General features: G+C 56.9%; 2 protein-coding genes across 4 annotated transcripts; both read right to left on the bottom strand.

The window, feature by feature from the left end:
• Positions 1 to 2,933: 2,933 nt before the first annotated feature.
• TGFB1I1 (transforming growth factor beta 1 induced transcript 1) lies at positions 2,934 to 8,421 on the bottom strand. Of its 3 annotated transcripts, none has more exons than XM_007186465.3 (11): positions 8,320 to 8,421; positions 6,883 to 6,983; positions 6,662 to 6,714; positions 6,425 to 6,567; positions 6,172 to 6,259; positions 5,949 to 6,054; positions 5,637 to 5,831; positions 4,666 to 4,839; positions 4,315 to 4,396; positions 3,865 to 4,013; positions 2,934 to 3,619 (listed from the first exon to the last, which is right to left on the bottom strand). In XM_007186465.3, exons 1-11 carry the CDS (start codon positions 8,330 to 8,332, stop codon positions 3,353 to 3,355), a joined length of 1,371 nt encoding a protein of 456 aa, XP_007186527.2. In that variant the 5' UTR covers positions 8,333 to 8,421; the 3' UTR covers positions 2,934 to 3,352. The 3 variants fall into 3 exon arrangements, with proteins under 3 accessions (XP_007186527.2, XP_007186528.2, XP_057385904.1); XM_007186466.3 differs by having other exon boundaries at positions 6,883 to 7,044; positions 8,320 to 8,402; XM_057529921.1 differs by lacking the exon at positions 8,320 to 8,421 and adding an exon at positions 7,241 to 7,258.
• A 2,392-nt stretch (positions 8,422 to 10,813) lies between these two features.
• On the bottom strand, positions 10,814 to 17,605 carry ARMC5 (armadillo repeat containing 5). Its single transcript, XM_057529234.1, has 6 exons — positions 17,008 to 17,605; positions 15,270 to 15,377; positions 14,385 to 15,171; positions 12,804 to 13,312; positions 11,990 to 12,122; positions 10,814 to 11,886 (listed from the first exon to the last, which is right to left on the bottom strand). Exons 1-6 carry the CDS (start codon positions 17,483 to 17,485, stop codon positions 11,067 to 11,069), a joined length of 2,835 nt encoding a protein of 944 aa, XP_057385217.1. The 5' UTR covers positions 17,486 to 17,605; the 3' UTR covers positions 10,814 to 11,066.
• Between the last annotated feature and the right edge of the window lie 3 nt (positions 17,606 to 17,608).

Raw genomic sequence — 17,608 nt, forward strand, 5'->3', positions numbered from 1 at the left:
CTTCCCCTTGCTCCTCCATACCAAACCCAGAGTGAAATCATATTTCTTTCCCATTCCCTTGCCCAACCCGGCCCCTGTATTCTCATACCCCCAAACTTTTGTATAAGCTGTGCCTTCTGCCTAGAATGCCTCCCTGCCTCCCAGATGGTCAGCTCCTACTCAGCCTTTAGTGCCCAGCCCATGGCGTCTCTTCGGGAAAAACTTCTTGGACTTTCCTGACACAGTTCTGAGCACATTGCATGGACCTTGCCTGGGTCCAGGTCTGTCTCCCCAATTGACCAAAGACTCCCCAAGAGCAGGAAATGATCTGATTCATCCCTGGAGTCCCATTGCTCAGCACAGGGCTGGATGCAAGAAGGGAGGGGTTGGATAAATATCCATACCTCTGCCTTTCTAGAAGAACTGACCAGACTTGGATGTCTGATTATGGGAACTGGGTTCATGCTGGAGATGGGGAACAGAGAACAATATTTTAGGGGAATGTGATGAGTTATTTAAGGAATGCCTTCATTTTGGTCCCTTCAAAAGCAGACTCTTAACTGATTCACTTTGTTAAAAAGCAGAAGCTAACACACTATTGTAAGGCAATTATACTTCAATAAAGATGTTTAAAAAATAAAAAAAATAAAAAAAAAAAGCAGACTCTACGATGAGAATTGGGGTGCAAGGACTGTATTGGGGAGCTGATCCCAGTAAGGAGTGGGGAAGAGAGACAAAGAAAGGAGAAAAGCCAATAAAGCATGTGTTGATCGAAAGGTTACCACTGTGACAATCCCAGTGGGGACCCTCTGAGACACTGTGGAGAACTCACCTCAGAACTGACCCCCAAGGGGCCAGAAAGCTGGGGTATTCATTCACCAATCCCTGTCTCTAACTGGCTGGAGGTTACGGAACCTCCCCCACCCACCCCAGGCCCTCCTCCAGAGAGCACCCTGACAGAAACTCAGGGAGCAGCTGGGGAGACTGAATGTCTGGGGAGTGTCTGCATACGACTTCCCAGATGGGCCAGGTGGATATGGGCAGGGCACCCACAGTGTCTGCTTCAGTGGGCGATGAATTTGAAGGGCCTGGGAGAAATCCAGGGGCAAGCATCAGAGGACACGTTGGGGTTATGGGCACTTAAAATCAAATCTATGTGCCCTCGCGGGGGCCTGCAAAGCCCTTCGTGATGTGGCACCTAGTTCCTCTTTGACCTCATCTCCAACTACTCTCTCCCTTGCTCACTCTAATCAACCACACTGGCCTCCTTTTCTTTCTTCCAATATGCCAAGCTTTTTCCTACCGCCTGGCCTTTGCATTTGCTGTTTCCTCTGCCTGGGATGCTCTCCTCAGGCTCTTTGCCTGGCTGGCTCTTTCCTCAACCTTCAAAGTCTCAATGTAGATATTCACAGAGGACTTCTCTGACAGTCTGGTTCAAGTACTCCCTTCCCTACCTTCACTAACTTAGTTCTCTAGTTTTTCCTTCTCGCCTTCGCTCCTTTCCTTCCTTCCTCATTCCTTCCTTCCTCATTCCTTCCTTCATTAGCAAACATTTATGGAGCACTTACCACATGCTAGACAGCATCCTAGACACTGGACAGAAAATGGTCAGCAAAACAAACATGTCATCTGACAAACAAACTCCCAGGAGCTTGCCTTCATTTCAGAAATAAACAAGCAACAAACAAACACCTATTTGCAATAATGATAAGTGAGGGACTAGGGAGGTGCTGTGGGTGGAAACTAGAGGGAAGGGCCAGCTTTACCTAGGCCTTCAAGGAAGTCCTCATTACTTCATCACACTTGTCACTGTGTGTTTGTTTTTCCTCTGTCTCCCCTACTAGACTGTGAGGCCAAGGAACATGTTCCCTATGGTCTCCCCAGCACCTGGCATGGAGCCTAGGACAGCACGTGCTCAGTAAACACTTGGTAAATGAATGGCTCAAGACTTGGTGGTGGTTACAAGCCAAGGGATGGACAGCATTCCCCAGGGAGAATTTGTGGAAGAGGAAGAGCAGGAGGCCTAGGAAGACCCAAGGGGTGGAGCCTCAGAGAGGAAAGGATCTGGGGGTTCTGCCCGAGGCCAAGACAGAGAACCTCACCTTTGTCTCTTGCCCACACATGTTCTCCTTGGCTGTTAGCTCCTCCTTGAGATGGAAGGGCCTCTGAGAATCGATTGTTTCCAGCCTCAAAGGTCCCTGTAGTTAGGAACCAGGAGTCCAGGCCCCCTCCCTAGGGAACTTCAGAATCTAAGGTACCAGGCTTAGAAAGGCCTCTGGGGCTTGGGGATTCAGATGGAGCCTGAACTTCTCCATACTTAAGAAACCCTGGCCCCACCCTTCTCTGCTGGGGCTAGGCTAAGGTGTCACCACCTCCAGGAAGCCCTCCTTGACTTCCAATCTGAGTTAGAAGCCTCCTTCTGGCTCTTACAGCCCCCAGCGCTTCCCTCAGTCACTGCCCTGACCACCCCAAGTGTCATCCTGTGCCTAGCCGAGCTGTTATGAGTCAATACCCATGTGAGGGAAGCTGTAATTTGATGCCCAGATCCAAAGGGTGGGCATAAATTGGCACTTGAATGGAGCCCCATCTCTGAGGGTCTTTTAAGGAGGGGGAAAAATCTGGAAACCAGCCAAGGTGGCAGGGTGGAAGGGAGTGGGAGGGGTACAGATTAAGTGCTTATTTCGAGGATATAAGAAACTGAAGGATGGGGGGTTGGGGACGGGAAGGTTTGGTGGGTCCTGCTTGAGCTCCCGTCCTGGCTCGTCACCGTCTGTACAATCCTGCGCAGGTGGCCGGCTTTTCCAGCCTCAGGGGCATCTGACAGGTGAAGGACAGCCTGCAAGGGCTGAGTCTGAAGGTCCGGCTCCCGCCACAGGGCGGTGGCCTAGAACGCCAGTACAAGGGGCGGGGCGTCGCGACGCGAGGCACTCCCGCGCAGAGACACAGCACCGGTGTGACGTGGAATGTGTGTTTATGTAGGTAGAAAAAAGTGCACTGAGCAGTGAGGGGCGGGGAGAGGGACATTCTGGCCTGGCCTTGGATTCGTGGGAATTGCAAGGGCCCTCCTCCAGTCGGGGGGCTCCCTCAAGGCTGGGAATAAAGTGAAGGGCTCACGCGGGATCGCTTGCCAGTATACGACCCACTTCGTGGGGCGCGTGGCCTTAGCACCCGCGGGGCCTTTTCTGAACTCGCCCATGGAGAACGTACAGTACCTTCGGGGCCGGTCCCTCCAGGGGGTGGGGCCTCACGGAGCTGGGCTGGGGGAGCCCCAAGCTTTAAGAGCAAGGCCTTGGGGTCTGGAGAGCCCGGTCTTTTCGGGAAGGGCGAGGTTTTGGGAGCCGCGCTCTCCCAAAGGGGCGAGCCCGGCAGGCGGTCAGCCGAAGAGCTTGAGGAAGCAGGGCTGGCAGTAGGGCTTGCCTGCGCGCTCCTGGAAGGAGCCCTTGGTGAGCGGGCGCAGGCAGAAGGTGCAGGTGAAGTGGTCCGGATGGAAGCGGCGGCCCAGGGCCGACACGCATCGGCCGGTCACCGGGAGGCCACACGTGGCGCACAGCGACCCGCGCCGCGCGTGGAAATGGTTCTCGCACAGCGGACGGCCCTCGTGCTCAAAAAAGCTGCCTCCCGAGAAGGGCGCGAAGCATTCCTGGGGAAGGGCAACCGCGAAAGGATGTATCAGCGCCAGTCTCCAGACGAAATATCTTGCCTTACGAGCTGAATAACCCGCCCCCCGCCCCCGTCCCAAGACCCCCCCCGCAGCCCCTCGCACCGCCCTCAAAGGCGAAGCCTCGCCTCCCCAGGGCCCTGCTCTGAATAATCGCCCCGCCCCAGGCTCCTAGTCCCGCCCCGCGCTGGCCGGTCCCTCCCAGGCCCCGCCCCCCAGCCACGCACCCTGCAGACAAAACAGTCTGGGTGCCAGAGTGCGCTGAGCGCCGAGATGTAGTTATCCAGAATGGGGCCTTGGCAGCCCTGGCAGCGCGGGGCGAAGAGCTGCAGGAAGTCTCGGCGGCAGTAGGGGCGGCCCTCCCGCTCGTGGAAACCTAGGAGCGGGAACCGAGTAGGAGGAAGGAAAAGGGTGCGAGGTGGCACCAGAAGCCCCACAAGATCTGAGGCTATGGGGCCAGGGGAGGCGGTAGGCGGAGAGGCATGGGGTCTGGGGGCGGGGGCAGAGCGGGAACGGATGGGATGGGAACACACAGGTGGGACAGGTTGGGGCCAGGAGAGAGCAGGAGAAAATTCGCGGCCCCGAGGACTTCGGAGGTCGTAGTGCGCTGGCCCAAAGAGAGCAGGGCGGGATGTCGAGCGGACCCGCGGCTTTCAAGGTGGGAGTCAAGCTCTCACCCTCATCTCCGAAGGGCTCCCCGCAACTGACGCAGCAGAAATGCTCCGGGTGCCAGTGGGTGCCCAAGGCAGTAACCATCTTCTGCGGGGAATAAAAGGGAACACTCAGTGTGGCCCTCAATTTCTACTCCCCTCCCTCTTCCGCCCTGAACCTAGGTGAGTGGGTTGAAGTACGAGTGTAAGGTGTGGGAGACCTAAGCAGGAACTTGGGAATCAAAGAGAGAGGGCGAAGTTTAAAGGGCCGTGGACGAGAACGAGGGACGGGGCTGGGGTGGGCGTGGGGATGGGAGAAGTGTAAGTGGATGAGGCCCATCCCACAGGCGCCTTGGGTGAGACAGAGGCGGGGCTCACGTGTCGGATGGGTTGATTGCAGAGGCCACATCGCGGGGAGAAGCGCTCGAAGTAGCACTCGGGACAGAAGGGAGCTCCATCCTTCTCGAAGAAGCTGCTGCCTCCCAGGGCTGTGGAACAGCCACCGCAAACGAAGTGCTCAGGGTGCCAAGCACGGCCAAGCGCCGTCACCACCTGCGAGTTGGGGGGTGAGGCCTGGGTCAGAGTGGCCCTCGGGCTGCCATGTGCCCAGTGAGTCAAGGTTTACGTAGCACTTTTCGAATCTTATCTCTGAGCAATCAGCATGAAGAATCTAACGTTCAAGTCACTCAGTCTGTAAGTGATGGAGACTCAACCCATCTTCCAGCACAGTGCCTAGGGCCCAGCATACTTTAGGAACCCACAAAAATGTTGTAATTTCTCTTAAAATTAGAAGAAAAAATGAGCTAGGAGAATGACTTCATATATAATAGTAATATATTCATCTTTATACCAACACAGTCATAAAATGCAATTTTTAATATATTTTATTAATGGAAGAAGGGGCCCATGAAGGTGAAAGTGCTTAGTGCCCACGAAAGTCATAATGCCACCCTGCTTTGCTGAGATTGGAAATTCTAGGATGGCGGTAGGGCGCTTTATCTAGCAGGAGGAACTAGGTCAACCACTGGGCACAGCTGCCAGTAACATCTGCTCAGTCAATAAGCCAAGGACCGGAGCTCCCGAACCAGACTGGTGGGTGGAGCCAATGAGGCTTTTGTGGAGATTAATTGAGATGGGGGTTTGTAAAGGAGCTAGCGTAGAGCCTGGCACACAGTAGGACCAGAATAAATAAGAACTGGATTGGAATTCTTACTCTGCCACTTACTTGCTGTGTGACTTGGAGCTTCAGTTCCCTCATCCGTAAAATATGAACAACAATAATACCCACTGGCTCTCAGTAAAGATGGGTCTGTGGGTCTCTACTCCCTTATTCGCAGGGCTCCACTTACTTGCCCAGCAATGGGTTTATTGCAGGAGCCACAGAGGCCCTTGGCTTGGGTGGGAACGCCTCGGCGGCTGAGGTCAGACTGAAGTAGCCCCAGCATGGTGTCTAGGCTGCCTTTGCCAGCGGGCCCTGGTGGGGAGGGGGAGCCCTCATTCACGGAGCTTGGCACCGGTGGCTGGGTTGGCCCAGAGGCCGGAAGCTGCAGCAGAGAGGACAGGAGAGTTGAGTCAGCAAGGCAGCAGATGTGGGAGGGTCTAAAATGGATTGAGAGCCACAAATCCACACTGGCCCACCCCTCACTCCCTGAGTGACTCACATGATTCTGGACACGGAAGTCAGAGAGTGAGGCCATCAGCCTATCTAGCTCCAGGGTGGCTGAGGTGGCCGAAGGCTTTGGGAGAACAGGGGATGGACTGGGAGGGCTGTGAAGAACACAACTTGTGTCAGCTTAGAGCCTCAGAGTAATGCTTCGTCCTGTAACTCAGGCAATCCAGGACTGATCACCCCTCTCCCAGCCCTGCCAACTATGCCAAACTCACGGGCTGGGCCTTTTCTTGTCCTCAGATTGGTCCTCCTTCTGCTCCCCTGCAGTCTCCTTGCTAGACGGGAACTGAGACATTATTTCATCTGCAGAGAGGATAGAAGGGCACTGGACATGGGGCCATGCTCTAGCCTCCTTCCCAGTTAAGGCTTGTATCCCTTTAGCTGCTACTCTGGGAAGTCTATACCCACTTAGTCTCTGCCCTGCCCTGCCCCCCATCCCATCAAGCCCTGCCCCAGTAACCCTGGTACCTGTGATGTTGAACTGAGTAGCGTTAAGTTCCTGAAGCAACCGGTCTAGCTCACAGAGACCCGTGCCCAAGACACCACAGGAAGAGGAGAATGGAGGGGCTGCAGGGGCCGCAGGCTTCGGGGACCGAGGCTTGCATACCGTGCTGGGAAACAGGGTAGGGGCCTGGGTTCAGGGGTGGGGAATACAAGCCTGAGTCTCAACTGGCTCCCCCATCCCCCAGTACCCAGCCCCCTCACCTGTACAGATGATCCTTGTCCCCAGAGGCTCCTGAAGATTCCCTGGACCCCATCTATAGAGAAGGACATGTGTGTGGGATGATAGGCCTGTACTTTACTGTACTGTAAAGTACAGTACTGCACTTGCCTGTACTGTACCGTACCCACTCAGGCCTAGATTTCCTTTGCCCCTGCCAAACCTGGCCCTAGTGGTTGCCCCAGTCCCCAGCATCTGATCTCACCTGTGTCAGAGGAGACGTGAGGGGCTCTGGGGGCCGCTCTTTTAGAGCCCCTGACCTTGGCATGTGTGAGGTTGTGGTCTCCAGGTCAGAGAGCAGGGCATCTGCAGGGAGAGGCCGTCAGGGTGAGAGGTTGGGAGGTCAAGGTTAAGGCAGAGACAGGGCCTTAAGAGATCAGAGAACAAGTGTTCTAAGTGGGCAGTGTTTGAGGAGGATGGAAGCCAGTATTAGGAGCAGAGGTCAAGAATCAGAAGAAACACAAAGCCAGACCAAGGCAGAGATGTGGAAGGGCAGCAAGGACTATTTATGATCAGAACATCCCACATGGCTCATCCTGAGATTCATATACAAATTCAGCTACCTGATTCTTTTATTCTCCGAATCTTCCGTAATGCAGTCAAAAGCGGCTTTTTACTGGAGCCAAATTTGGCTTCACCCCAAATTGCTCAATTGGCGGTATGCCTGACACCAGCTTTCTGATTGGAAGCTCTTTCTGCCACACATCCTACACCTAAAGAGACCCCTCCCAGCCCTGGCCCACCTCCAGACGCCACTGGGCTCCACCCTATGCACCTCATTGGTGAGTCTGCTGGGACCTGCTTTCTGATTGGCTTATTCTTCACCGTACCACAGTGCGCGTTACCCCAGCTGAGCAGCACCCCCTACTGCAGGGTGGTGGAACCCTTTCTCTCCCACGAAGGGCACAGCCTTCCAGCCCCAGTTCTAACAGACAGGGAGGATGAGATGCCTGGGTGCTCCTTCCTGCCCCAAGACCGACCGACAGACAGATGGATACACACACACACACCCGCTGCCCCCCTCCCCTGCCCCCCACCCTCCATCCCCAGATCCGGATCCTTTGAACTCATTACCTTCCAGAATCTAGAAGTCCCTGCCCCTTTACTCTGCATCTCTGAGCGCCTTGGTGGGACACTTAACCTCTCCCTGGCATCTTGGCATTCATCTATTATACTTTCTGCCCCAAGGACCTGACACCTACCATACTTAAGGGCTCTTAACCCTTTCCTTCCCAAAACCCTAGGGCAAACCCATTTTCTTCTCCAGAACTTAATGTCATATTCTCCCTTCCCGTCTACTTTCCCAGTCCCTGGACCCAAGGTGCCTTTAACTCCTCCCTTCCCGGAGCTCCTGAGCCCAGGCGCTGACAGGCGCTGCGCCTCCCTGCCCATCCGTCCGCAGCCAGTGATGGAGGAGTGGAGCGAGGGAAGAAGGGAGGGAGCAGCCAGTCTGGCAAAGGCAGGAAGGGAGAGGCAGGAAGGGGGACGTGGAGTCGGAAAGGAGGCGCCGGCAGAGACCAGAAGCGAGAAGACAGGAGGCAGGGATGGAGAGATGCCGGGAGTGCGAGGGGGCGCCAGGATGGGGAAGCGGGTCCAGGCGGTGGGGAGGGACTGGGGACAAGGGGACCCGGGCACCACTCACCCAGGTCCTCCATGACGGGGCGCGGGCAGACCGCGCGCGGGGCGAGCAGGGCGGGGGCCGTGTCCGGTGGGGGCGGGGGACGGGGGGACGTCCGGGAGCTGGAGGCCCAGCCGTGACCATGTAAGGAAGCCGGGACCCGCTGGGATAGGGCTGTGGGGGGGGGGCGGGGTGGGCAATGAACGGGAGAACCCGGGGTGGGGGCCTGAAAGGGAGGGAGGGCCCCGGGCCCCGGCCCACTCAGGCCCAGCCTGCTTGCTTGCTGTGGAGACGGCCACACCCCAGCCTTGGCCTCAGCCGCAGGGAGCCCCAGGCGGCCAGAGCCAAAGTAAGAAAGTGGCTCTTGCAGACTAAGCTGGGGATCCTCTGCCTGTGAGACCCTTAGACACAGACTGAGGCCCCCAAGCCCACCCCCACCCCAAAACTAGCACCCTGAGTCCTAGACAGAGCTCCCCTCCCACCCAGGCTGTTCCTGGGAGTCTGCTCCAGACAGAGTTTTGGGGTTGGAGGTGGGAGCGATGTTCTAAGGATCAGTCAGATCCCAGGTTCGGAGACCTTCCCTTAGAGACTGTGACAATGACATAAACAGAGATCCCAAAGGGCACACAAACTAGATACAAAGAAATCTCTCAGAGACAGAGAGACACAATGAACCCACCCACAGACACTAAGCCATAGTGTTGGAAACAGACATACAGACACAGGTAAAGAGAAACCGAGGCCGAAGCCCCACACAGACTCAGGGGAAACACTCCCAGGCAGCCAGACCCCAGCCAGCCGTCCCCAGCACTGAGATGAGCCAGACCTGTCCCAAAAGAGCCCTTTCCCAAGATACTGCTGAACATAGAGAAGAAAGCAAGACACAGACTCCAGCCACAAAGGAACAAGAGGCCATCCCTGGACTGAGACCCTGAGAAATCAAGTCGGGAACAAGAAACTCTAGAGATAGGTGTGGACAGACACAACAGGTGTGGCTGCAGCCACTGGACTGTGGGTCTCAACCCAGACCTGAGTCCAGACGTGAGCACTGGAATGGGGGCAGGGGGTTCCTCAACCCAGCAGCAAATCAGAACCTGGGAGCTTTTTTCAAAATACTGATGCCCAAGTCACCCTCCTCTCAGTCCAATTCAGTCAGAAAGGGCCCAGGCATCAGTATTTTTAAAAAGCTCTCTGCGGACTTCCCTGGCAGTCCAGTGGTTAGGACTCCATGCTTCCACTGCAGAGGGCATGGGTTGGATCCCTGGTCAGGGAACTAAGATACTGCATGCAGATCCCACAGGCCATGTGTCACAAACAAACAAACAAACAAACAAACAAACAAAAAAGCCAGAGAGAGAAATGAATAGATCCTTACATAAATATTTATACAATACATTAAGGGGGGGGGGGGAAAGCTCTCTGGGTGGTTTTAAGGCACAGCCTGATAACAGAGACCTAGACACTCCCTGAGGCACAGAGGCAGCAAGGGGCAACCTTAGCTCCCCAGAAGCTAGCGGACAGGCCCAGTCCAGACACTGTCCTCAAAGTCAGGCTGCCACCTAAGTGGCCAGTGATCTGGGAACCAGATTATGGAGACCCTGCCTGGACGACCAAAGCAATGCAAGCCCTTTCCTCACCTGAATGCCAGCCTAGGGCTCCAGCTACCTCTGGGCACGACTAAGGGCCTCAGGGGCTTGAAGAACACAGTAGGTCTTCCCTCAGAAAAACGGCAGGACAGTTGGCCCAAGAGATGAAAATGGATCCAGAGACTAAAGACCCACGACGGGTGAAGGGAACTGAGGAAACCACAATGCCAAGGTCTTGGATGTACATCCCCACACTCACATCCCCTCAGCACAACCCTCTTAGTCCTGATCAAGGTCTGTGTCCAGCTGGGTGGCTATCTGAGCAACGAGGTAGCCTCAGCAGGAAGCAGGCTTCCCCTGGGGCCTAAAACCACATCCTCAGGAGAAGCCTGGGAACTCAACCATATCCCAGGGCTCCAGGAACCAGCGCATAATTACTTATTAAACTCCTGGGCTTCCCTGGTGGCGCAGTGGTTAAGAATCCGCCTGCCAATGCAGGGGACAGGGGTTTGAGCCCTGGTCTGGGAAGATTCCACATGCCGCGGAGCAACTAGACCCATGAGCCACAACTACTGAGCCTGCGCTCTAGAGCCCGAGAGCCACAACTACTGAGCCCACGTGCCACAACTACTGAAGCCCGCGCGCCTAGAGCCCGTGCTCCCCAACAAGAGAAGCCACCGCAATGAGAAGCCCACGCACCGCAATGAAGAGTAGCCCCTGCTCGCCGCAACTAGAGAAAGCCCGCGTGCAGCAACGAAGACCCAACACAGCCAAAAATAAATTAATTAATTAATTAAAAAACAACTCCTATATGCCAAGGGTGGCCTGCATTGAGACACAGAAACCGGGACAGGACCCTACTTGATGGGTGAGGGGTTGGGGTACTACCACAGGGAGGTAAGCAGAGACACCACACAACAGGGGTAGCCAACTCCAAAGTTTTTAATTCCAACTCCAGAAAGCTGAGCCAGGCCAAGTGCCTGGGGCCCTGGGCTGTTCTCCATCTTGTGGGCCCCACGCCTCGCCTTGGCTTCTCATTCCTGTCTTCAGGTCATCACCCCAGGGTCTCGGTCCACCCTCTCATCGGTCCTTGACGGGGACGCCTGCTGCCCAGCCTGCTCCTGTGCCGCTCTGGGGGAGAACTCCTCACAGCCAACTCATCCTCGGGTCTCCTCCCAGGGGACATCAACCGTCTCGGCTGGGACCCTCGCCCCCCAATTCTACCCCCATCATCACAGCCAGGAAGGCCTCAGTTAGGGGCCCCGCCTCGTCGCCTGCTGCCTCCACAAGCCCCACCAGGGCCAGGGCCCGCTTCCGTGGGCACTGCCCCAGGCCCAGGGTCCAGCGAGCGCAGTGGGCAGCCAGCCGGGGCCGGCCCAGGCGGAACACCTCACCCACTGACTCTGGGCCGCCCTGGGGTCCCAGGTGGATGCGGCCCACGGCTTCTTCCAGCTCCTCCTCCAGCCCGGGCAGCAGGAAACGGCCAGCAGCTTCCAGGGCTTCCTCAGCCTCTGAGCCCATCAGGGGCTGGCCCGGTGGAGGGACAGGCCCCAGGGTAGCTCCGCAGCCCCGGCAGCCATGCAAGTGATGCAGGACAGGCCAGGCTGCACTGGGTGACAGGCCCCGCAGTGGCACTAGGTCCATGTGGGCTTCGGCAAAGCTGCCAGCTAGCAGGGCCCGAAAAAAGGGGGAGGCGTTGGCTGAGGCGGCTCGCTGGGCAGGGAGCCGGAGGCCTGAGTCCAGTAGGAAGTGGAGGTCAGGGGCTGGCGTGGGGGCTGGGCCCAGCAGAGGTTCATAGAGGCAAGGGGAGGGCGGGTCCAGGTCCAAGGGGATCGCAGGTAGGAGGGCTGGGCTCACAGTGGGAGACACCAGGCCTTGGAGGCAGGAAAGGGAGTCCGCGGCAAAGAAGAGGAAGAGCGGGTGTGGAGCTGGCCGAGTGAGTGCTGAGAGGAGGAGACGGAGGCCGCCCTGGTCCAGAAGCAGCCGGCGCCACAGAGAGGGCTTCCTTCGGGGAGAAAAGAGAACCTTTCAGAAGGTGGGAAAGGGCGGGGCTGGGGGACAGCAGCCTTGCTCCCCCCACCTCTGCGAGGCACCCCCGCCTCCCTCACCGACAGATGAAGGGCAGGGTGAGTGCGCAGGCCACGCGGTCCTCAGGGCTCCCAGAGAGCAGCAGGTGAGTGAGGGCACCCACTCCAAAGGGCGATTCGGCCTGCACGGTCAGGTTCTGCAGCAGCATCTCACCTGCCGGGGTGGGCAGAGCAGGTCAGGTTGGGAGCTGGTATCCAAGATGGCGGTGAGACGGGCAAGACAGGCCTCTGGGTCCCCGAAAGGAACGGGGTGGGGGGGAACAACCCCGGGGGCAAGGAAGAGGGGGATGACTGCAGGCCCTGGAGGGATGGGGTCTGGACACTAGGAACTGGAGGTCAAGGGCAAGAACGGGGAGTGAGATGGTCAGGGAGTGAGTCTGGGTCCTCAAGGACTGAAACAGGGCGCAGAAGCCCGGGCAGTCCCTGGCAGGGCTGGAAGGGGTGGTGGGGCCTGGGAGAACATAGTGCCTGAGCCTGGGTTCACCATCAGTGTGCCCAGTGGTAGTCAAGGACAGTGCAGGAGTCAGGACAACGCGGAACCAAGAAGACACTGGGTAAGTAGACGAAGACAGGCACAATTCTAAGCTGTTCGGGCCAAGCCCAGTGCTGGGGTCTCTGGGCCCCAAGGCTCGGGCAGAAGCTGAAGAACTCTTTATGTGGGGACAGTGGAGCAGAAGGGAGTCCCTCCCCGCCACCACCTAGTGGCTGAGGTTGTCCAAACGGTGGGCGGTGGGCAGAGGAGGGCAGTGAGACAGCGGGTGAGCCGCAGGGCGCACGGAAGGCATGGAGGGGCGCGTGGCCTCACACGTGGGCAGAGAGGCGCGCGGGGACCCACCCAGCTCTCGGTGCTGGTGCTGGCTGCGACGAGCGGGCCGGGAGCGCAGCGCGGGCCAGTCGTCGGGGGCGACGCCAAGCACGAGCCAGGCGCGCAGCAGCGCCGCCCCGTAGCTGCGCACGAAGGCCTCGAGGCAGGCGGGGTTGCAGGTGAGCCGCGCCAGGATGCGCAGCGCGCGGGGGCTCGGCGAGCCCGGCGCGCCCGTCACGTAGGCCAGCAGGCCGCACAGGGCCGGCCCGGTCACCAGCGCCCCGCTGGGGTCGGGAGCCTGGGAGAAGCGCGACAGCAGCAGCAGCGCTGGCCCCTCGCGGCCCCAGGGCTCCTCGGGGGCAGTGGCGGCGGGGCTGCGGGCGGGCGGGCGCAGGGCGCGGGGCGTCCGCAGCGAGGTCGGGCCCAGGGAGGGGCTGGCCCGACTGACCGGCTCTGGCGGCGGCGGACAGCGCTCCGGGGACCAGTCGGGAGAGATGTCTCCCGGGTCTGCAGCATAGCCCTCGGAGATCAGCCAGGACCTGCCGAGGGAGAAAGAGGGGATGGAACCCAGAGCCGAGGGGAGGGGGCAGGGCCAAAAGATCGGTTGTGCAAAAGGAGGTGACAGAGGCCAGGAGAGAGGGTGGGCCCGAGCTGGGGACAGGCAAAAAGGGAGGTGGGGGCAAACCCCAGCTCATTCGGCAATTACTGATGCCTATTGTGTGGTAAGCCCCGTTTCAGGTGCTGGGGAGAAGCAGTGAGCAAAAGGTCCTGCCTCCTGGAGTCTATATTCTAGTGAGGAGAAACAGATAACAAAATAAGGAAACCACAAGGTATGTTCGTGTGCAGTTAGTGTGGTGTGAAGTGATGCATATGGAGCAAAGTAAAAGGGAACAGAAAAGAGCCCGGGGAGGGGAGAGCTGACATTTTAAAATTGGGTGCTGATGAGGGTGAGATCTAATCAAGGCATCTTGGAGGAAGAGTGCCCTAGGCACAGGGAACAATAACCAAAGAGGCCCTGAGATGGTACTTATCTGCCAGGTTCAAAAACTAGCTAGAAGGCCAGTGTGTAAGAGTACAGTGAGTACCAGGAAAGCAGTGGGAAATGAGGTCAGGAGTTCACAGAAGGCTGACGTTTACTGAGCGCTGCTTAGTGCCAGGTAAGGTGTAAAGTGCCTTCATTTGATCTTTACAACAACTCTGTGGGGTAGGTATGTATTATCCTTCGTTCTACTAACAAGGAATCCGATGCTCAGAGAAGTTAATTAACTTTCCTGAGCTGACTCAGCTTCGGTTCTGGATGCTGTCTGTCTTCACACACTGAAGGTACCAGAATAAGAACTTAGATGCCAGAACGTATCATCAGAACCAGTGCACATACTACCTTCCAGGGAACCTCTCTGGGCCCCAAAGTTCAGAGGTGCTGGGGTGGAGCCAAGGTCAAAGGTGGCCCCAAGGGAGAAGAGGTATATTTAATGGGGACTGGAAAGTGGTCATGTTCAGTGAGAACAAGGAATTAGGAATCAGAGTCAATAAAAGTCTTACCGAGACAGAATGGGCAGAGAGTGAGGGTAGTGAAGAGACCCTACCCCACAGCATCAGGTGGGAACTCACCTGAGGCTTTGGAAGCTTCCGGCCTCTGCCCGCTCAGGAGTCCTCTCCTCAGGGAAGTCCCAGGAAGCAGCTTCTCTTCCCTCTTCTTCCTCATCACCAGCCTCACCACATAGTTGCCCAGCCAGGAGAGGTACAAGTCCCAGAGCCTGCAGCCGGCCCAGGGCCCCAGTGTCATAGAAGAAGCCCACGAGGGCCGCCACAACACGAGGGTGCCAGGCGCTGGCGCGAGGATCCCGCAGCAGGCCCATCAGCAGCTCCAAACCACCAGCATCCCGCAGTCGGGCCCGGTTGATAGCCTCCCGGCACAGCAGACACACGGCCCGCACCAGGGGCTGCTGGGAGGCTGGGCTAGCCCCGCTGGGGCCCCGGCGCCGCCGGAGTTCACCTAGTAGCACCTCCACACCACCAGCATTGCCCAGCGCAGGCCTTACCAGGCCCTGGGCGCACAGATTGGCAAGGATCAGGATGGCTGCCTCACGCACTGCTCTTTTGGGGTGGGAGGCCAGGCTGACCAGTGGGCCTAGTCCTCCACCCAGACTTAGCTGCTCAGCACAGGCCCGGGAGCAGCCTCGACTCAGCTCCAGGAGGGCACGGACTAAGGCCAAGGTCATCGCAGGGTCTGGGGCAGCGGCCAGAAGCTCGGCCAGCGGGCGCACCGCTCCCTGCTTTGCCAAGGCCAGGCGGTGCTGGGGTGAGTCCGCCAGGTTGCGGAGGGCACGAACCACACTCTGGCGGCACTGTGAGTCCTGGCAGGCCGTCAGGCCCTCAACAAGCAGGGGAACAGCACCTGGAGAGGGAAGAAGACAGAAGGTGAGCGAGGACAGACACCCAAGCCCTTCTCCCACCCCCAAGCCCCAGGTGGCTCCACCCTCAGAGCCTGCTCACCAGCAGAGTGGATGTCCCCACAGCTCTCAGGTTCCATGGCTAAGTTCCCCAGAGCACGGGCAGTTCGGTTCTGGATGCTGTCTGTCTTCACACACTGAAGAATAGTCACTGCAAGAGGGTTTGGCCTCTTGAGGTTTCTACTCCTTCTTGTCTCTCTCATTAATCACCTCAAGAACGTGGCCTGAGAGAGTCACGGAAGGCCTCCAGAATAGGCCTAACACTTGTGGGGTCTGGAAGGTTAGATAGGTAGGTATTTGCTAGAAGGACGGTGGATGGGAGTGTTACAGGGCATTTCAGGTTTCGAAGTAACCTTTGCAAAGGCCCAGAGGTGAGATCTAGTGTTTATGCTATGACTTCATGAAGGGCCTTGATCAGGCCAAGGGCTCAGGACTTGAATGTGAGGGCACTGGGAGCCACACAGGGTTTTAAGAATGGAAGTGACATGATAAAATCTGGAAGCCATGGGGAGAATGGATTACAGGGGGAAAGAATAAGGCAGGGGGAGCAACATGGAGCTGTTGCAAAAGTGATTAGACGGCTTGACCCAAGTCAGCTACCAGCACAGCCCAGCACAGTCTCTGGGCACGTGATGGAAGAAGGCAAAGACGTGGATGGATTCAGGAGATATTTAAAATACAAAACAGTGAATGAATAATGGGGGTTATACACTAACAACAAAACTTATATTTATTGAGGACTTATTAATGTGCCAGGCCTCTTGTCAATGAAAATTTTAAATATATTAATGTTTTATTTTATCAAAAAAATTAAGATTTCATCAAAATAGGCATAATTTCATAGCTGGCAAAGAAGTAAAGTAAACTGTGTTCACAACGTTGCCACTAGAAGGCGCCAATTTAGCTGGTAAACAGAAAAGCTTGCTATCTTTTGTTAGGATTTGTTCTTTTTTTAAAAATTGAAGTGTAGTTAATGTACAATATTAAATAAGTTTCAGGTGTACAATACAGTGATTCACAAATTTTAAAGGTTACACTCCATTTATAGTTATTATAAAATATTGGCTTAGAATTTGTTTTTTTTTCTGGCTGTGCCACAAGGCTTGCGGAATCTTAGTTCCCCGACCAGGGATCAGAACCCAGGCCCCAGCAGTGAAAGTGCCGAGTCCTAACCACTGGACGCCAGGGAATTCCCAGGATTTGTTCTCATTGTGCCTAGTTTTTAATAACTAGAAGTACCCAGTCCAGACTTAGATCTATCTGCGTTCTATCTTTGTATTTCATTTTCTCCCTATTCCAGTCTTTTGAGGTAGCTGTTATTACTCCATTTTACAATCCTAGCCTCGGATGGGTCTAGGTGACTGCAGAGCCCACATTCTCAACCACTACACTTTCTGACCCCCGGCTCATCAAATGGGATTTCAGAGCCCTGCTCAAGGCTGGACACAGTAGACACTGAGTGCCTGCTATGAACATAAATGGAGAGTAAGAACCATTTGAAAGATTCACCAAGTAACCCTTTGGCCTCCAGCAGCCCAGATGCGAGAGAGGTGTTCCACAACCAATACCCAGGTAATTGGCATCTGATCTAAGAGGGCTAGGGTATAATTTATAGAGAGAGCAGTGACGTCACGGGTCATGACATCATGAGAGCTGCGGGCGCTGCGCCGTCAGAAAGCACGATCTTCCAGGTTACAACACAAAGAACTCAAGACTCCGCCCACGCCCAGACACAGAGGTGTGGGTAGAATCCTTCTAGGAAATGGGGGCGGAGCACTTACCCAAAGGGATAATGCCTCCGAGTCTGCGCACTTCAGCCCGGCACTCCCCTTCCGTACAGCAGTTGGCTAGGACGCTGAGCGCCAAGTCCAGCGTCTTGCGCAGGCGCGCTGGTGGCGAGGGCGTCGATGACGACGCAGCTGAGGGGGCGGGTCCCAGCGAGGGGGCGGGGCCAGAAGAAGCCGCTGACTCGACCGACGAGGGGGCGGAGCCTGGGCCAGCCTGGGACGGGGCAGGACCCGCTGCAGCCGCTCGCCGTAGCAGCGCGAGAAGGGGGCGGAGCCCGCCGCGTGCCCGGAAGCGCTCGATTCCCCCAGCTGCCTTGACGTGGCGCGTACGGAGGGCTAAGAGCGCACGGCCCAAGGGTGTCTCGTTGGTAGCTGTGTCCTTTCCCCCACCTAGACCCTCCCCGGCCGCCGCCGTGAGCTGCGCGAGGCAGAATGAGAGCGAGTCCGCGGGGCTTAGCTTCGCAGCCGCCATCTTGGCTCAGGCCTAAGGCTCCGCCCCTCTCCTCGCAGCTCATCCTAGGGAGCGGAACTGGAAGAGCCGGGCGTGGCCCTGCATCTCCTCTCTGACGCTTTTTAAATAGCGCCGCCGCAGTTG

Source organism: Balaenoptera acutorostrata, chromosome 15, assembly GCF_949987535.1.
Source record: "Balaenoptera acutorostrata chromosome 15, mBalAcu1.1, whole genome shotgun sequence".
Classification (NCBI taxonomy): domain Eukaryota; kingdom Metazoa; phylum Chordata; class Mammalia; order Artiodactyla; family Balaenopteridae; genus Balaenoptera; species Balaenoptera acutorostrata.

Coding starts and splice junctions, on each gene's coding strand:
- TGFB1I1 (XM_007186465.3), bottom strand. Junction 6,568..6,661: donor GACAAGGATCATCTGTACAG/GTGAGGGGGCTG, acceptor CCTGTTTCCCAG/CACGGTATGCAAGCCTCGGT. Junction 4,840..5,636: donor ATAAACCCATTGCTGGGCAA/GTAAGTGGAGCC, acceptor CCCAACTCGCAG/GTGGTGACGGCGCTTGGCCG.
- ARMC5 (XM_057529234.1), bottom strand. CDS start 17,485: ATGGCGGCTGCGAAGCTAAGCCCCGCGGACTCGCTCTCATTCTGCCTC. Junction 15,172..15,269: donor TGGGGACATCCACTCTGCTG/GTGAGCAGGCTC, acceptor TTCCCTCTCCAG/GTGCTGTTCCCCTGCTTGTT. Junction 11,887..11,989: donor ACCCTGCCCTTCATCTGTCG/GTGAGGGAGGCG, acceptor TTCTCCCCGAAG/GAAGCCCTCTCTGTGGCGCC.